The sequence below is a fragment of the Triturus cristatus genome, chromosome 4_2 (assembly GCF_964204655.1).
Source record: "Triturus cristatus chromosome 4_2, aTriCri1.1, whole genome shotgun sequence".
NCBI classification, from domain to species: Eukaryota; Metazoa; Chordata; class Amphibia; order Caudata; family Salamandridae; genus Triturus; species Triturus cristatus.
In genome coordinates, this window is record NC_140586.1 from 217,550,141 (window position 1) to 217,569,490 (window position 19,350).

General features: G+C 44.7%; 1 protein-coding gene across 1 annotated transcript in view; it reads right to left on the reverse strand.

Annotated features, from left to right (window-relative positions):
• The window catches only part of CACNA1I (calcium voltage-gated channel subunit alpha1 I), a 580,458-nt gene extending 563,595 nt beyond the window's left edge, over positions 1 to 16,863 (reverse strand). The window contains exons 1-2 of the mRNA XM_085601256.1: positions 16,757 to 16,863; positions 15,039 to 15,172 (exon numbers count right to left, since the gene is read on the reverse strand). Coding sequence (XP_085457382.1) covers positions 15,039 to 15,172; positions 16,757 to 16,849 — 227 coding nt within the window. The 5' untranslated portion in view covers positions 16,850 to 16,863. The remainder of the gene's footprint in view (positions 1 to 15,038; positions 15,173 to 16,756) is intronic.
• Between the last annotated feature and the right edge of the window lie 2,487 nt (positions 16,864 to 19,350).

Genomic DNA, 19,350 nt, shown 5'->3' on the forward strand with positions numbered 1-19,350 from the left:
CCCGACTGATGCCCCCCCCCCACCTCTTCAAGTAATGCGAGCTAGAAACTGCTCTATCAGTGCGGGTGAATCGCACTAACCCAATTCTTAGGGTACAGATAGTTCAGGCCTGATAAGCAGCCCCCTTAATTCTGAACTGTGAGCCATACACACTACACAGCAATGCCTAACGGCTAGAGCGGCCGACCTCGAAGCTGGGGACTTGGGTTCGAGACTCCGCAGGGATACTGAACATCCTGCGCTTCTGGGCAAATCGTGCCTTACAAAATGAATGTGTCCATCTGTAACACAACTGGTGTTCATGTAAAGCGCCCTGATACCTTCGGGCCGAGTTCGTGCTATAGAACCCCCACCCCCCAAAAAACGGACATCAATCCAGATCTGCAGCACCTTCTTCTATACCTGTCCGGAATCTCGTCTGTCTGACCCTTACATAGTGCCAAGTTGAGCTAGTTTTCATCATCACACTTTGATCCCCAGAACAGTTGGGACAAATGCAGAAAAGGGGAAATATGGGGTGAAAGAAAGGCGGGAAAATCAGGGATGAAAAATAAGCTGCAATAGAGATACAAAAGATAGGGAGTGTATAAAGGAGAATCAAGGAGTGAAATCAATTCTAGTCTGCCTTTATTTTAGGCACCCCCAGCATTCCGAAGCAAAAGTGCCAGGCTTCAGGGGCACATTTAGACCCACACATATTCTTTTACAAATTCACCACTGCCCCCAAACCTTGGCTAGTCTCCCCCACTTCAGCAAAAGTAAGGAACTTAGACATTCTTTTGACACAACCGCACGTTGCCCTATTCACCCATAAGTGGGGCCGCAACTATAGGTGAGCCAGCCATTGAGGGCTCCAGTCAGATACCCGGCTCTGGCTCAGCCCAAGGTCCTCTAGGACCCTCGAACCAAAAATGACCCACGGTTTTATGTTGCTTCTGCCTGCCACCCGTGCTTTATCGTCATGCACTAAGAATAAAAAAAAAAGCATTAATATTTGATGTAGTACAGGAGAACTAGCTAGGAAGTTACTTACCATTGGTAATGCTCTTCTAGACTAGTGAATACTCTACCTAACTACAGACTATGCACCTTTAGAATATTCCTCAGGTACCAGACGGTAATCCTGAAGTTTTTAATAGCAGTGCTCCCGTGTGCCTCTAGGTGGTGCCTGCCCTGCACTGGCTCCAAACCACCCCAGAAGGATGGAGGAGAGCTGCATATGAGCACCACCACTACACACCGACCTCAGTTTCTTGTTTGACTCTCTCCATGCCCTCAGAAGCGGCACATAAAACAATCAGAGGTACAATTGAGCGGATTTCTAATTTGCAACCTTTTTAGATGGCCTCCACTCCACAGAACGGGCAAATGATTCGCAACTCCAAAAGACTGATGTGAAGTCCAGTTTCCGCTGGAGACCAGGTTCCTCTGATCTCCACTTCTTCCAGATGACCTCCTGAACACAGCAGTGAAGCATCCTTCACCACCATCAGCTCTGGGAGGGGCAGGGAGAGGGATTTGCTGCTGGTCTGGTTGCAGTTGAGCAACCACCACTGCAGAGGTCTTGCAAGCTCCTCTGAAACCTTGATAACATCTGACTGGTTTCTTTAGTGCTTGGCCCACTGACACTTTAAATCCCACTGGAGAGTCCGCATTTGCCACATGCCGCGTGGACCAGCTGGAGGCACAAGGTTAACAGACCAGAAGTCTCTGAGCTGCTGTCACCGAGATCCAGGACTGAGGCTAAAACATAAGAATCATAGCCCAAAAGTCTCAAACTCATTGCAGTGGAAGAAAGGTTCTGAAGAGCACTATGTCAAAGACAACTCCTATAAAAGGAAGTCTCTGGACTTCACCCAAGATGGCTCCCTCATATGACTTGGATCTCCGCACCACATCTCTGACTTTTGCTCTATCCGGAGTTGGATGTAGGCCCTACTTTCTAGTGACAGCCTACTTTCTGGTCCTAGAGGAGGGCAGGGGCCCGATGGACTAGTGGAGTCCTTGGGCCATGCAGAGGTGAAGGTGAACCCGAGATCAGCCCCATTGGCAATGCGTACCAAGATGGAGTGCGGAAGCAGCACTGAGGAGACGAGCCAGGTGGCCCCGGCATGGTAAAGATGCCTGGGCCTTGGAACGTGGCAATCCTTACCCCGTTTGCTATATTAAGAGGCCCAACTAGATGGCTAGGAGCTCATTTCATTCATCCCTATGTGCTCACAGTGCTAGATGAGCGATGAGGGCCCAACCCACATTTGCCTCAGAAGCAAACTTCACAGCCACAGGCCCTGGCAAGGTCTTTGGAGCAATGTGATTTCAGAGAAAGTGCCCCGAGCCCCCCAAGACTGAAGCGAGCTAGAACCACGTAAGCAACCTGGCAAGTCAGAGGGGCTGATATAGGACATTACAATAGGTAAAAGAGAGGGAGAATAAGCAGCAGCGATCCCAAACATTGAGCCCCCAGTAGTGCGCCCTAAGGGGGGGTATACATGATGTGAGTTTACCTCCTACCCAACAATCTGAACGAGCCCCTGCTGAACTACCACAAGTTTGGGACATTTCCTCCTCCATAAGCAGGTTCCGTGTGGCCCCATGTATATGTCCACAATTTCAACGGCGGACTCCTAGCTCTGCATCTTACGCTAGTTCCATCAAATCCTGGTCCTGCGCAATACTCCCTAGCGCCAGCCGTTGCGTGACACCTCTGTGATCCAGATCCAGACCAATTACTACAGGTGGGGGTGCACCAGGCAATGAAGTCCAGTAGACTGTAAGTAGTGTCAAAAAATCTTTTATTTCAAATTTCGTTATTTCATATGAGTAAGCAACACTCAGCTAACGTGTTTCATTCCCTCAAGGGGAAGTTCATCAGGGCTTATAGGTTAGTCAAATGATATCCAAAGGTGAACTGTTCCTTTAGGATTTTCCATATAGGAACTTTAGAACTTTAGAAAAGTTGGAACTTTAGAGCGTGACCCGACGGACGTCTTGACGGTTCGCAACATGCAGGCCTTATTTTGCCTGCAATAACTCCAAGGGCTTCCACCGCAATACACTCGAGAAAATTCTAAAGTTCCTATATGGAAAATTCCTAAAGGAACAGTTCACCTTTGGATATCATTTGAAGATCCTATAAGCCCTGATGAAGTTCCCCTTGAGGGAATTAAATGCATTGGCTGAGCGTTGCTTACTCATATGAAATAACGAAATTTGAAATAAAGGATTTTTCTATACTACTTACAGTCTACTGGACTTCATTGCCTGTTGCACCGCCACTTGTACCTATCCGTGTGGCCCTATGTAACTGCCAATCAGGAGCCAAGAAAGTCTTGCACGCTCTATATAACCCTCGAGGAATATAATCAAGAACTCTCACAGGAGACCAACCTTCTTCTGGAAGACTCACATGCTTCTGAGACATCACTGTAGCAGGAGGGAAGGTGGGGGACAAAGATGGCCACTTATATGCATAGATTCTTATTATCACTGCAGTCATCTTGCTACAGCCATGTAATCATATAAAATTCCATAGCCTGGGGAAAAAAGAAAGCAATCTCAAGGATATGTGGAAAAAGAAACCCCCAGTCAGAAGAGGACAAGACTCAGAAAGCTCAACAAGACGCTGAACAAGGGAAGGTACCTAGTGGAGGAGGTCTTGACCAAGAGGAGGCCCTTCCTAGATCTTGAACCTCTGTTTGTGGGTCTCCATAAGTATCTGGGAGGCATTTGAGCAGACACTAATAAAAGGGCTGCCAGACATTAAACAAGATGTGGTGGGTCTAAGTGGTAGAATTTTCTCACTAGAAAAGCACAAAGATGCAAGAGAAGAGGAGTCTAAATATCTCAAACTGGAAAGTCTTCTACTACAGGAGCAAACATCCAACTCCAAAGCCACCTGAAATATTTAGAAAATAGAACCTGCCGCAATAAGGCTAGAATCTGAGGGATCCCAGTGTCAATAGCAGATGACCAACCAGAGGACTATGTGTTGTTGCTCTTTATGGATATCCTAGGTCCCCTTGCTCACATAGAGCTGGCGAGAATGCACAGAGTCAGCTCTTTTAGGGGCTCAGGCAAACCCCCTGCTGATGTGCTTACAAGGGTGCATAAGCACACATTCAAAAATCAGTTCATCAAGGTGATCGCAAGAAAGCATAATTTGCAGTGGAAGGTATGAAACTTCTGAACTTTCTTTCAAGATCTTTCCACAGGACCCTACTAAAAAGAAACGACTTTAAACCCCTGACTGACCAGTTACAGAAGGAAAAAAATCAAGTACCATTTGGGTCATCCTTTCCACTTCATGTTTCTTTGGGAAAGGAAGCCTAAATCGATCTCCTCATCGGTAGAAGCAAAGAACGTTCTATGTCCAGACCCCAAGACAGATGGCCGACTGAGAGTAGAGACCTCCTCAACCACCTTAGTGTGTAGCTCACAGAAAGAGCGATGGAGCAGGGTTGGACGTAGATTAGAGGGCCTGAAACCTTCCCACGAGGAAACTCAAAAACAGCAATGAGACCTCATTAATAGCCTCAGACCATGAGCTGGAGTGCCAAAGACAGTGAGGACTCGCAGAATGATGGAAATGGACCTCCAGAACAGGAATAGGACCTTGAGCACTGCAAACTCTATGAATGAATGACAGACTCTGTTATATAAGGAAAGGGTTAACGAAAGGTGCTTACAACTTGGGAGTAGCGCCACCCCTCCTAATAAGAGAAATTACTGGAATCTGTGTGGCCAGACTGACGTCAGCTCTGGCAACCATTTGGATGGTCACTGGGAGACAGTGGTGATGTGAGAACAGGAGAGGATGCTCCAGGGAACCTGGTCCAGGAGGTGGGGTGTGGGAGAACCTGATAAATGTGATGTTGCTCCCTCCTGATTAATGTGGTCTGCCATGAAGGTGCACTTTAGTTTTGGGGGTGATGCAGAAGGAGAAAGAGAAAAGATAACAACCCAGGAAAGCATTGTTTCCTGGGAGGATGCTATAGAGCTGTGAGGCTAAACCGTTTTTGTGTCATTTCACCATTGCTATGTTGAGGTTATTTGACGGAGAGTCTGGGAGTGTGGGGCAACCTGAGCCACACTTATCACCAACCCATTCAAGTTAATCTCACACAATGGTCGAGGGCTGAAATTTCCCAACAAAAGGTGAAAGTTCTGGGACTATATATTGACACATGGCCTGGAACTTTATTTTCTCTAGGAGACCCACCTGCTAAGAGCTGAGCTTTTTAGAAGAAACACAAGAAATACCAGATTCAATTCTTGGTATCTTTATGCAATAAAACTGCAGGGTGGCTTTCCTGGGGAAAGGTAACCTATTAGAGGGACAGTTAAGGTACTCTGAGACCCTAAGGGGTGATATTGAAAGAACAAATTTTGAGGCATGACACCTCTACCACTTAGATAAATATCTACACCCCAAATGTAAGGCAAAGCCCACACAGTTATTGATCAGCTCACAGAGGGAGTAGGCAGTAATGTGATTCTACTTGGCACTTTTAATTTGGTGTGGGACTCCACCCTTGATAGAGAGAACACTGCACCCCTGATAGAGGGAACAGTGCATGTTACCCCACAGAGATCTTCCCAAAGGACCTGAAACATCTCTTGGAACAATGCACGTTTGAAGATGTCTGGTGAACCCTGCACTCAGTAGACTGGGACTTCACCTATTATTCCCATCTGCATGATTGATTGTATTTTGATGTCCCATCCCCTTATATGCAAATTCCTGCAAGCAGATATTTCCGACATTTCATTATCTTATCTTGTTCATGTCAAAGTTATTTGGGAAAGAGACGTGCCCGGGAACTAATTGGAGAATTTCCCCGAACTTGTTTTGAAACAGGCTCATGAGACAGGACTTAGCTCAGAAGATTCAGGAGTTTTTCAACCTCAATAAAGTAGAAGACATTTTCCCCTAAATCAGATGGGATGCTTTCAAGTTGTACTAATAGGTCAGTCGATGTCCATGATGTGTGCTAGACGTAGGGAGGCTAGGTTAGCTGAGGGTAAGATGGCCTCAGACCTACGGGCCCTAAGCAAACTAGATAAGCAAAACTCCACCATCCAAAGCCACAGAAATGTAGCCAATGTGAAAGGACAACTGAGAGTCCTCTGAATAGAAATGGCAAAGAGAATGCTTCGATGGTAGGTCAGACCTACCATGATTAAAGGAATAAAGTAGGGACCCTCTTAGCCCGCTGTCTTCACACCCAAACTGCCAACAAATATATAAAACGCATACAAAAGGGTGATTGCATCCTTGCGGTCAAAGAATTAGCTAAACGTGCGGAATTTACCAAATTCTTACAAACCCTATACACACAGGTACCTAAAGATGGTGTAAAGATATCGAACTACTTAGAAAATAACCACATCACTTGGTTGGATGCCTTTAATACTCAAACCAACAAATGATCCTCAATCATGTGCAGCTTATCAATCAATAGCACTGCTAAATGTTGATTTGAAGGTCTTTAGTAAAGTTTTAGCTAGCAGATTGTCGTTCCTCTGGCTGAGATTGATGGGACAGAATCATGTCGGCAGTGGCAGCTAGCCGAGGGAGTGCTGCAGGGTGGCGGGGCCGGGGAGGGGCAGGGTGGGGATTAGTAAACTCTGACATACGGAGGTACGGAGTTAAGTAAATAAATAAATACAGCAATTTACATTGTGCATGCTGCATCGCCAACTCGGCAGTCCCTCGGCGAGCCGCCACTGCATGTCGGATATGTAAAAGGCAGGCAGGGGAGTAACAATATAAGCCAAGCTGTCCACTTGGAAAAAGTTATTTATAGGCTGATAACAGGGCTTCATCAAAGCCTCAACGCTGAAAAGGTATTGGATAGGGACAGCTGGGAAGATCTCAGAGCCTTCCTGCCATGCCTAAACTTTGGGTCAACGTTCATTGGGTGGATACTAGCCAACTACAAAAAAACACACGCATGGATAGGAATAAATGGTATTTATTCCCTCCTATTTGTCTTAGATAGGGGTATAAGGCAGAGTTGCTCCCTGTCACCACTCCTTTTTGCTCTAGCTATCAAACTGTTAGCAGCTGCCCTGATGTCAGAGGCATCCCCTTTTGTGGTCAGTAATATATGGTTAATATCTGTGCTGATGATTTTCTGTTGACACTTACTGGCCTTGAGACATCCCTCTCCACTGTAATGGAAGTTCTGTATACTTACGAAGAAGTTTTGGGCTTCCAAGGTAACCACTCAAAGTCAGAAGCCTCAAACTAACCCTACAGGAAGGGCAGTTAAAGAGGGTGTTGGCCAATTGTCCGTTTCATTGCCCTCCTACTTTGATCAGATACCTGGGTCTGAACGTCACTACATCAAAACAGACATGGAATGTGGCCAACTTTCCCACTCTGAATAAACATATTAAATCTAACTTATATAGCTGGTAGTCCCAATATATTTCATGGACAGTAGAATTCAAGTGATCAAAATCAATATCCTTCCCAAGACCGCTCTAACTCTTTTAATCCCTCCCTGTCATGATGCCAGAGAAAAGGCTAGTGCCACTTCAACAAGACCTGGCAGGCTTTATATGAAGGGGGGGGGTTAGTTAAAGGGCTAGAGAGAGTAGTAAACTCCTCCGAAGCCCTTGGACCTCGGGCAGCCTGGTGTGCTCCAAAAGGATCACATGCTAAAGGGCAGCCTACCTGCGAGTCATTGTACGATGGACGGCCCGTGAGACAGAGAAGAAATGGCTGTTTATGGACAGAGCGGCAGTTTTATGTAGTTTCTGATATGTTTCAAGTTTCATTGTTTCAAGTTGGAGAGATTAAATAATTTCTCCAATGCAATAAGGACTTTCACATCTCGGAAAAAAGCTGATTGCAATATTTTCACATTAGACATTAGTATGCCTTGAACCCTTGATCAAGAAGGCGGCTACCAGGGACTTGACTCCCTCAGAAAAGTTTGTCAGGCCTCACTTGGGTACTGCGGGATTGATTCTGGGCCTTTACCAGATTTTGCAGGAAGCAACATGTGGAAATATTTTGAGATTTCAGGAAAATGGGGTCAATAGCTCAATAGAGAAATTTCTGAAAGGAATTGGAATAAAGTCTGGGAAAATATCACTAGAGCCTACAAAAATGTCCCATACAGACATGCAGCTTATATGTTACTATATTAACGGTAACCCCAGTGCCTGTGTAATCTCTACAAACATATTCCAGACAGCTGTGGCATTGCAGCCAAAAGCAAGGGAAGCTGATGCATATCTGGTGGGAATGCCGAACCAAACAGAGCTACTAGAAAGAGATTCACAGGCATGTTAAGTTGATATTAGGAAGGACTATACCAAATGATCCGGGAGTAGTACTGTTAGGCCTAAATGTACCGTATTTTCAATTTCAGTCAGTGAAAGAGCGAGTCCTCCCATGGCACTCTTTTGGAGCCACAAGAATCCTGATTGGTGCAGTGGTTTGGAAGATTGTGTCAAACATCCTACTAAAAACTCATGCATGATCTGGCTAATAGTGAAAAGAAATTCACAGCTGTATGGTCTCCGTTAATTAAATATCTTGCTAGATTCCATATTAAACATTTTGCCTTGCCCAAACTATGTGCCCTTCAGTTATTTGTGCAAGACTAGAGTTTATGGAAAGATACCAGCCTGACATGCAAGTCTTTGCTGGAGAAGGCGTTGGGCGAGAAATGTATCTGAGATACACTTTTGGGTATGGAGTGTGACAGAATAAGGTCTGAAAACACCAGTGACTGACTGTCTACAAAGTGAGTTGTGCTCAGGGAGAGTGAGGTTATTGAGTTTGAGGGTTTGACACTGCGGATTCAGTATCTGTATTTTATGTGTCATTTATACAGTTATAAAAGAAGAATAAAAAGATATGAGAAAAATAAAAAAAGGAAGTCCGTGCGAAGAAATCAGGTGTGACTTCGGATCATTGATCTACTTGCTGTCATCTGGTTGTGGACTATGACTGAATGTGGTGAGCCCACCTCTAACAGCCAGTTGTCGAGATAGAGGAAACTGGTATGCCCAATCTCCGAAGGTGGACAGCGATCATCATCATCACTTTCGTGAACACCCAAGTAAGGTAGGTAGGGCAGAAGGGGAGCACGGCAAACAGAAAACACTCTTAGCAGTAAACCTTGAACTGCAGGTAGCATCTGTAGGACTGCAGGGTGGGCACAGAAAAGAATGCTTCCTGCAAGCGTAAGGCTACCATCTAGTCGCAGACAGAACCTGGGCTATTGTGAACGTTTTGATTTGTCTTTTCACAGGAAGACATTCAGGGGGTAAAGATCTAAAACAAGATGAATGCCTCCATCCTTCTTCCGCACAAAGAAATAGGGGGAGTAACAACCCACACCTATTTCCGAAAGCAGAACCCTCTTGATTGCCCCTTTGGACAGTAGAGCTCACACCTCTTGCAGTAAGATGGTTAGATGCTCCTGTGAAAGCCGCTCTGATGTATGAGGAAATTGCAGAGGGTCAGAAAGGAACGGAAAGACATATCCCTGATGGAAGATCTAGAGAACCCTGATGTAATGGATCGCCACAGTGGGAGAAAATGTTGAATGCTGCCTCCTAGAGGACAGTTGTGCACCACTAAATAGGAATTAAAGCTGCTTGGATGCTAATGTCTCAGGGGAGGGGACCTCAAAGATCTGCACCCCTGGTGACTTTCACTTTGCCTGCCTGGGTTGACTGCAATGGGGGTCATGGCACTGCCGTTATGCCAGTCTTCTGGCATAATCAACAAAAGGAGGGACAATATGGCTTTTTTACTATGTCCAGCATACATGCCCAAGGCAATGAATTGGAGAGGGGTGTGCAGTTCCTAAAGGCATGAGGATACACAAGTTCAGAGGTGTGTTAGGTTCTATGTGCAGGATCGCAAAAAATGTCCTGTGATTCAAGATGAGGGGGGGGAAAGACCCTTTTCGGAACTAGAGCCCTCACACACCCAGCTAGGTGTCATGCCTCATCATATGGGCCTGCTCCTCGTCGGGCCGGCGCTGCAATGCCCGACGGGCTCCCAGAAATGGGGCTCTTTATCGGAAATCTTTTGTTTCTGCTGTTTGGTGCAGTGGGAGTGAGGGGCCTAGTTGTGTAGATGTGGTGTGAATGAGTTAAAACAGGTCAGTTAGTCCTCGAACTGTTTTTATTCTGGAAGGTAAACTGCCTGATTAAAAACATGTGGAGTGGCGCAAACCTAGGAGCTATGTGCCTAGATATCTACGTCCAACTCTCAGTAGGTCTATATGTTTCTTGCCTTTGTTGTCTGGAGGATCATAGGCAATTCTTCAGGACCATATTAAAGAAAGACTATCTACACACAGTGAGAGGGGAAACCTACCACCCACAACGTAGTATAGTGGGCAATGTCCCACCGTTGTTGCGGAACCTAGATTGAGATGAAGTAACAGATATTATATAAACTATATACACCATCATCTAGCAGCGTATATCTTATTTGCCTTATGAAAATTGCACACAAAGTGTTCAAAGGGGTGTGCATTCTGTAGTGACTAATCACACTTTTATAGTGTCTAGGTGCAGCATTCAGTGAAGGACCACGCATTTGGTAAATGAAAACAATTAAAATCATATGAACCCATTAAAACAGTATTTTAGCATAGTGTGGTGAAATGCTCACCTAAGGGCCTAATCAGTTAAGCTTCATCAGACTCCGGCGTGATAAAAAGGACACCAGCAGTTAGTGTCCTGTTGGGGTAATATGATGAAGCATGACGCCTAGCTTGCTGGGTGTGTGAGGGCTCTAGTTCTGAAAAGGGTCTTCCCCCCCTCTCATCTTGAATCACAGAACATTTCTTGCGATCCTGCATATAGAACCTAGCACACCTCTGAACTTGTGTATCCTCATGCCTTTAGGAACAGTCTTCTGGCATAGCCATGAAATGGCCGGAACTGCCTGGATAGAGTTGAGAGGCCAAACAAAGAGATGTGGCTCAACTTTCCTAAAGTATTTTAAGGCAGAGTCTGTTCACGTAGTAGGACGTATCCATCAAAAGGCATATCCATGAGGGATACCTGCACATCACCAGAAAACCTGTGGATCAGATACTAGGCTGCATCCTGACCATCTTAAATGGTTTGAGCCAAGGAGGCCCTCAAGTCTTCTGGGACCGCTGGCAAGATTCCCCCTGGTCATGTTCCACAGTGTGTGCATAGATTAGCCTAGTAGGCAAACTGCGATGATGGACCTTAAGCCTAGACTGACCAAAGAGAACATTTGTTTCCTGAATGCCTCAATCCTTTTCGATTCCCTGGCTGGGGGGGTTTGTGGGAAATTAATTAGGATTCGCCTTGCTGGTGGAAACTTGTCCCACCAATCCCTCTGGAGTAGGATGCAGCGTAAGAAAATCAGGGTTTCCAAACACTGATCTGTGGCGCCTGCCTATTCACCGGAGGACAAGAGCAAGTCTTAGAACAAGTGCCTTTTAAAGTGTCAGTTACTGCTTCTCTAAATGGGACTAAGGGCTCAGAGGAAGCAGGCCCTGGTTTCAGGACTTCAGTAAGGACATTTGTCTTAACTTCAACAGAGACCATTTGTAGGTCCAGGACGTCAGCAGCATGTCGAATTATCACGCTAAAGGAAGCACTCAAGGTGGGAGAGCAAAATCTGTGTCAGGGAAAGTATCACGCCTACTGGCCGTCTGTAAATACATGTATAAACTGTCCTCATTTTAATGCAGAGGTAAATCATCCCCATCATCACCACCAGTGCCATCTCATTGTGGTGGCAAACTCTGATCATAATCCAAACCAAAAATTATGATGAAGCCTCTGAGGTTGGCTCTGTCGTAGCAGGAATGTATTGTCTGAAGCAGACTCTACAGGAACCAGGGACAGTGGAGTAGAGTTGGAGTACAACTTTGGTCAGGGTCATGACAGATTCAGTTCAGGATCAGACATAGAAGTAGGCACTGGATCCCCCTCTGGCAATGGTGACCTCGGGACCGGTGTTGATAGAAAAGGAACTGGCTTGATTCTTGGAGCTAAAACGGAAGTTGTCACTGGACTCAGTGCAAAACCCAAGATGGGTTATTAGGACTTAGATGGTCACAAGGACGGATCTGCCAAGAGAAACCCAGCTGGAGGTCTTTGCAGATCTCCGGGGCCAAAGGAAATGGCAGAATGATCCTTAAAGGCCTCTACCTGCTGCAGCATTACTGATGGCCCTGGAAACTCAGGGTGCAACTGGGATCAACTGCAGGATCGGCTCCTCGTTGGGGATCAGGAGCAAGAATGAGTGGCACTCTGATGTGGATGGGGTGGAGTCCTGCTTTGCCTTCTTATATGTCCTCTTTGATTTGTACTTCGACTCACCGGAAGACTTCGACTGTGTTGTTGAATTGCCTCCGGAGTGGGAGCAGGTTTGCACCTTCAACATGTAATGGGAGCGGGACTTACGTCAGGTCCGTGACTGCGTCGGAAGTTCAGCCATGAACAGCTCCACTTCACTGTTCCGGATCATCTTCTGATGCATGAGGTCACACTCATTGCCCAACACTGCCTCAAGTCCAAACACCAAAGGCACACCTCAGATGTTCTGTCTTTGAAATCAATTTTTGACAGTCATGGCATTGTTCAAATTCTGTAATTCTGGTTGGGGGCACCGTTCCCTGTGTACAGGGGTATTGCTTATATGAAACTTCACTCCATCTCTTCTGGGGCAGAACAAAGCTAACGTGGAGCTGCACAGTGCCACCTAATGACACGCAGAAGCACTACTATGAAAATTGTTCGGATTCTGTCTGTTGCCTGGGGAATATTGTAAAGGTGAGGGATCTGTGGAATCTAATGGCTTAAATGCACAAATGTGAAACTAGAAAACCTGGCTTCAAACCTGGCTTCTCTGCTTGATCAAATTGTGTGATCTCAGGAGAAGATTTTATTTCATGGAGCCTCCTTTTTCTTCATTATCACATATGAGATCACCTTCAAATACGTGAGTTCAGGATGTGCGCTGTACAAAAACATCTTTTGTGTTTGATTTAATAGACTATAATGTTGCTCCATGTATTATAAGAATCTAGGCCACATACAGTCCACATTGACTACTGTCTTGCCTTTTAGTTCAGAATGCTATTGTTGTCAGGGCAGAGGGGGCATGAATGTTTCGAAGCTCATGTTCATTAAAAAACAGAAAAGCTGACTGGGGCCACGTGGGCCTTGGGGCTCTCCTTGCACCCCCATCGATTTGAGTGATATGGGTACCCGGGTGGGCTTCGGGGCTCTCCCTTTAAAAAGAAATGCCAGCTCCTGCCAGCACCCAGTATGGTTATGGTGAAGAGCGGAAGTGATGAAGTGAGTTTGAGAGCGAATGGAAAAAGAGACATTGAGAACGGGGTGACGGAGCAAAGGAGAGAAAGAGCAACAGAGAGAGGAAGAGTGACATGGAGAAAGAGAGCGAGTGGAGTAGAAACAGTCCCAGTGAGAACAAAAGGCAAAGGCGAAGAAGGACGAAAGAAGTGAGAAAGTAACAGAGGCAGAGAAAGAGAGATATAACAAATTCCTTAATGATTATCACATAGGAGAGGCTACAGCCCATTACTCCCAGTCAAACCCATAAGCACATCACAAAGACCTGAGACAAATGTATAAGACTCACTGTGAAAACAAATATAGAAAGAAAACAAAATGAAATATATCTAATAACTAAGGAGAACCTCAGCCCACAGTCAAAGATACCAAACAGAAGTGCCTTCTGGCCCAACATAGACTGCAGCCGCGGGTTGGAGACTGAGAGCGCAGCAGAGACAGACCCTGGAAAGTAAACCCAGACGGAAGTGACGCCAGATTGACCCAGAACCGGCATAACACAAAGAACTTGCCCCGCATGCATACATGCCAACATTTTAGAAGAGGGAAGTAGGAGATTTAATGAAAATTATCGGCAGAATGTCTTTCTGCCATTGACTTCAATTGAAGGAGAGACGATATCAGGCAGGAGACAGACAAAATAAAGCCTTTTTTTACTTCAAAAATCAGGAGTCTTGTGCCTGAATCAGGTCTATTGGTATGTATGCACATGTGAGGAAGCATGGGAATACTTTTCGTGGTGTACACCTGCAGGTTCTGCTCTGAGTTTATTGAGAAGCAGAAGGTCACCACTAGAGGCATGCAGATCTCTCCGCCAGACAATTGCAGTCTCAGTACATAAGTGAAGCCTTGGCAACCCTGACTGGGGTGCCCATGCAGTGCTTAATTTGTAAACAAATAAGTGCCAGGGCTCTCTTCAGGAATCCACTGCAGCTTGCACCACACATTGCCCCTGCCAGTGCTGACAATGCCTGAACAAAACAGCTACTAACCATCACACTCCAACAAGTATGACAATTCAGACTATTTCGGGCCCCCAAAGCTATAAGATTGGCTTGGGCGGCAGGTAATAGGTTAGTTAATACAATGAATACAAGTGGAACTAAACTACATAGTGGTAATGCTGAAAACCTGGTATTGGTCCATCCTACAACTAACAGCTACTCTACTATGAGACAGTTAGGCGGAGTTTTATTGGAATACACTGAGAGGGAGGGAGGGAACAAGGAAGAGAGAGAGGAACAGAGCCAGAATGAGAGTGAGGACAAAAAAGAGATTATGGAGAGAGAAAGACAGGAAGGAGGGACAGAGAGGCAAAGAATGAGGGGTAGAGACAAAGAGAAAAAAAAGAGGGCAGAAAGAGAGAGAAAAGGAAGAAAGAGTGTGAAAGAGACAGAGAGGGAAAGAGAGGGGATGAGACAGCTAGAGCAAAAAGGAAACGAGATGGAGGAGTGATAACGTAAGAGAGAGGCAGAGGAAAGAAGTACAGAGAGAGAGAGGAGATAGCAAGATAACAGAGAGTGCGAGAGAACAAGAGAAGTGAGAAAGGAAGAAAGGGAAGAAGCTAGATGGAAGAGGTAAACTTGAGAAAGATGGAGAAGGATAGAAATAGAGATGGGGAAAAGCAACCAGGAGAGAGAGAGAGGAAGATGGAAGAGGGAGGAGGCCAGAAGAGCAATCCCATAGCCCAGACTTACCCTGCCATGACAATGAAGAAGTCCAGGCGGTTCCAGGTGTCCCCCAGATAGCACTTCTTTCCAAAGACCCCGAGCGCCATCATCTTCACCACCATTTCCATGGCAAAGAAGATGTAGATGAAGTCATCGAAAACCTGGGGTTGCCAGATGAGGAAAACCAAAACAATGAGTAGTAATAATCAGGAACATAATTTAGAAAAGGGTTAGTACCATCAATAACAATTTCAGAGTATTATTGCATGCTGCAGAGAGTTATATCAGTCATTCATGGCCCTGTCCTAATTTATAGGCCAGCGCCATAGGAAGGGGCACATAACGCAGGAGAGGGTCTTTAATAACTGGTATAGTATATGTTCTGTAAATCTATTAGAACATTCCGCCACTGAGAATAGGAAGTTTATAGAGGAGAAATAGAAAGACAAACACTGGAATGTTGAAATGGGACTTTACCACACATTACTGGACTGCTGCCCCTTTATGGTTTTCAGTGCAGACCCTAACATCCCAGTGTTCTAATGATACTCATAATAGCATTTTAAATAATATTACCACTTATTATTAGATCGCTGGAATGTTGGAGCATCATTGAAGGAAAAGGAGTGGTAGTGGGATAGTAATGGCGGTATATACTTCTGCTCCAACTTTCAATGTTTTTGTTTGTGTTTCTCTCTGTTTAATTTAGAGCACTCTACCATCACTGGGTGTAATGTTTAAATAGCCCTTCATTCTGGGCTACACAGGTCTTTAAAGCCCCCTCTGTCTTTACAAGCCCTTCTCCATGGCTGTGGCCTACAAATTCCCTAAAGGGCTTTTAACAACCGTTAGAGCCTCTGGCAGAGGGCTATAATGCTTTATATCGATATAACAACAATGCCATCTTTAATGATAAAAGTTATACGAATAATGTTCAAAAGAAGCTAGAAAGAAAGTGAGAGGAACATTAAGACTGGGAAAGAGAAAAAAAAGAAAGGTTGAAGAAATACAAAATAGAGGTATGTGTTGGACAAAGGAGAGAGGGGGGTTGACAATGGAAAAAGGACAAGAGAGGGAAGAAGGCAGAGGCAGGACGAGGCGAAACAATAAAACAGCCAAATGAAGTGGAAAAGGAGACAGAGTAAGAGACTAAAGGAAAAGATTGGAAGAAGAAAAAGAAAGGAAGAGGGATAAATACTCAGAAGTGTACGAGGAAAAGAAAGTGGGGTAGGGAAACAAGTGAACAGGGAGCTGCAAGAAGAAAATGGAGATGTAATTAACAAAAGAGGAGTTGGAGAAAGCAAGAGAGACAGAGTGTTGAAGGCCCAGAGATCATTGGGCTTATGGAGAAAGTTGGAAGGTGAAAGTAAATTGAGAGACAGAGACTAAAGAAAAGAGTAATCGAAGAAAAGAAGGAGAAAATAGAAGAGCAGGACAAAGGGAGCTGCTGATGGATAAGGAATAAAGTTTGAGGGTAGATTGGAAGTATGAGAAAGGGAGAATGAAAGAAAATGAGACAGCGGGAGACAAAACAAGAGAAAGGTGGAGATGAGAAAAGAAGAGGAAGGGAGAGGGAGAGCGATAAGGGAAGAGAAAGTGATACAGGAAGACATTAAAAAAAAAATGGACAGGTGGATGGATCAGCACCCACCACAGGCAGCAGAAGATGATGCCATTACATGCAGGATTTGGCAGTGGTCGGTGGATCAGTACCCACCACTGCCAGCAGAAGGCGCTATCCGTACCTGCAAGATCTGGCAGCGGTCAGTGGAGCAGTCTACGTCCTCACAGGGCTGGAACATCCCCAAGGTGACACAGTTGAGCAGGATGACGAGCATGCTGACACACTCGAACCAAGTGCGAGGGCCGGAGTTAAGGAAAACCAGAGGCAGTCCAAGGCAACGTCAATTACTAACTACCCCATCAGTTTTCATCCACCTCCATCACAACCACTGGCAAACACAGACACTATTCCCTTTATCTCACCTTCATGACAACTGCTGCAGGCGCCACCCCTTTGCCCCTTGCTAATAACATAATCAACGTCACATATACATCATTACTAGTTGATCATCATAAAGGCCAGAAATATGGCATTGCTAAGGACCTACTGAAGGTCATGCAAACATCAACACTGGCAAAATTACATACAGCACCACCAATAGCATCATTGGGTTACATTACATATATGATATACTCATGTCATCATTGAACTCATGCGCATGACATTGCCAATGACATCACGTAATACATCAATGGCATCATTAAACGTTCTCATGACATCCCCACTGATGACATCAATGAGATCGCATGAAACATCAGAAAATACGTCTTCGGGTCACTAACACCATGAATGACATAATTACTGAGACCACTTACAAAATAACTTATGATAGCATTATTGAGGTCATTGTGACCTATCACAACGCCAAAGGCGTCATCCAGGTCACACTTATGTTACATAAGTGATAGAGATATACCATCATCAATGTCATCATTAGCGTCAAGGCCAATGACATCACATGCACGTAACTAAGAAACTAATACAATTGTCTTTTCTCCTGGTGTGGAATAATCCATAGTTTTTTACTGGATTCCAATTCTTACCTGCTGAATACCTCCTGATTATATTAATTATATTAAGAACTTTTTTGTTAAATTCTTGTACAGAGTTTATGAAGAATATGGGTATTATTAATGCCCTTCTTGTAGAAAGTCTCATTCCACTGAAGATCGGTCAGGCAACTTTTTATCAATTATCTGAATTTCTAATAATCATTTTTCACTGGATTTGTTAATGCCATAGTTTTATAGGTATGTACGTCTTTTTAAAAACCGGATAATGAAGTTATGATCTTGCATACTTTTGTTAGCACTCACTTTCAATTTCTACGGAAATTCCGTTGTGCTAAAAGCTGTTACTTTGCTGGAAAAATGCTTCTTATTAAGATCTTTTGCACGATTTGTTCCTCGAAAATGTAGCTTTTATACAAATTATTTATATATTGACATCAATCCACCCCCAACAGCCTTGATTGATACACCGATTTACAATCAATTTCTTGGGTATTCGCTTCGGAGTTAATTTTCACCTGTAAAGGTCTTTCCTTAAGAAGAAGGTTTAGGAAAGTGTTAGAATTTTCCACGCGACCAAATCTAGTGTAAGATCACATGATGGTATGTTTAAGGGTAGGGATCTCTGCAAAACACATCCAAGTATGTGGATCTTTACATACCTTTTCGAGGTACTTTTATACCCTGCACATGGTCTGATATGTTCTCTTGTGAAGGAGACATTATGTTGGTAAATCTGTTGTCATTGTGTCAATGGGGACTGAACACACCCAGAATTGGTAGGATTATCGGCACTGGGGTGTCACCGTGTGGAACAATATTTCACCCACGGTGTAACAGGAAGTTTAAAAGTGCAAATGCAATTCTGCGTGACATATTATATGCATGACTGTGCACACATTAATTTCCGCTTCAGAAAATATTTACATAGGTGAATACTCCTAGGAAGCTGTGTCCAACACTGTTTCCCAGGAGTATGTTGATATTGCATTAGTGGTGAGGAATGCAGGCTCTGTAGCAGGATAGCGCACTAGATCATCACAGCACACTATGCAATGGTAGAAACATTTGTGAGTTTGGTGTTATGCCGGGCTCCCCACAGTGCCATGATATCCCTGTGATGCACTACCAGCCAGGATGAATGCTGATGGTCGGGCTCGCTCACGGAGCACTGGGCATTTGCGTCCGCCATCTTGGCTAGCTCGGCCATGCCCCCCAGAGCAGTCACTTCCATGCCTGCTTTGCAGAGTTTTTGTATTGTAGGGTCATGGTCAACCATGTCTAAAGCAGCTGAGAGGTCCAAGAGAAGCAGTGCAGCAACCTTGTTCTGGTGAATTGTGTTCTTAAGGTCATTCCAGATGGCAATGAGGGCAGGTTCTGTGTCTCTTCATGGACAGAATCCTGTTTGGAAGTCTGAAAGTATGGAATTATCTTCAATGAATTGTGACATCTGGGCGAATGCTGCTCTTTCTATCAGTTTGTTCAGCAAAGGTCCATTTGTAATCGGTCTGTAGTTGTCAAAGGTTAATCAGGTCCAGATTTGTTTTCTATAGTAATGGGGGTATGTATGCCTTTTTTAGATCCTCTGGATATATTCCTGTACTTAATACATTCTTGATGGTTCTTCTTACTGGTATGGCAGCCGAGGTAGTTAGAAGAATTTTCTTGAAGGTTTGTGGTGGACATGGGTTAGAAGGGCTGCAGACAGGGCTGCTTGCTTTGACCATGTCCAGAAATTAGGCTGCAAAAAGGAGTCACACAATGT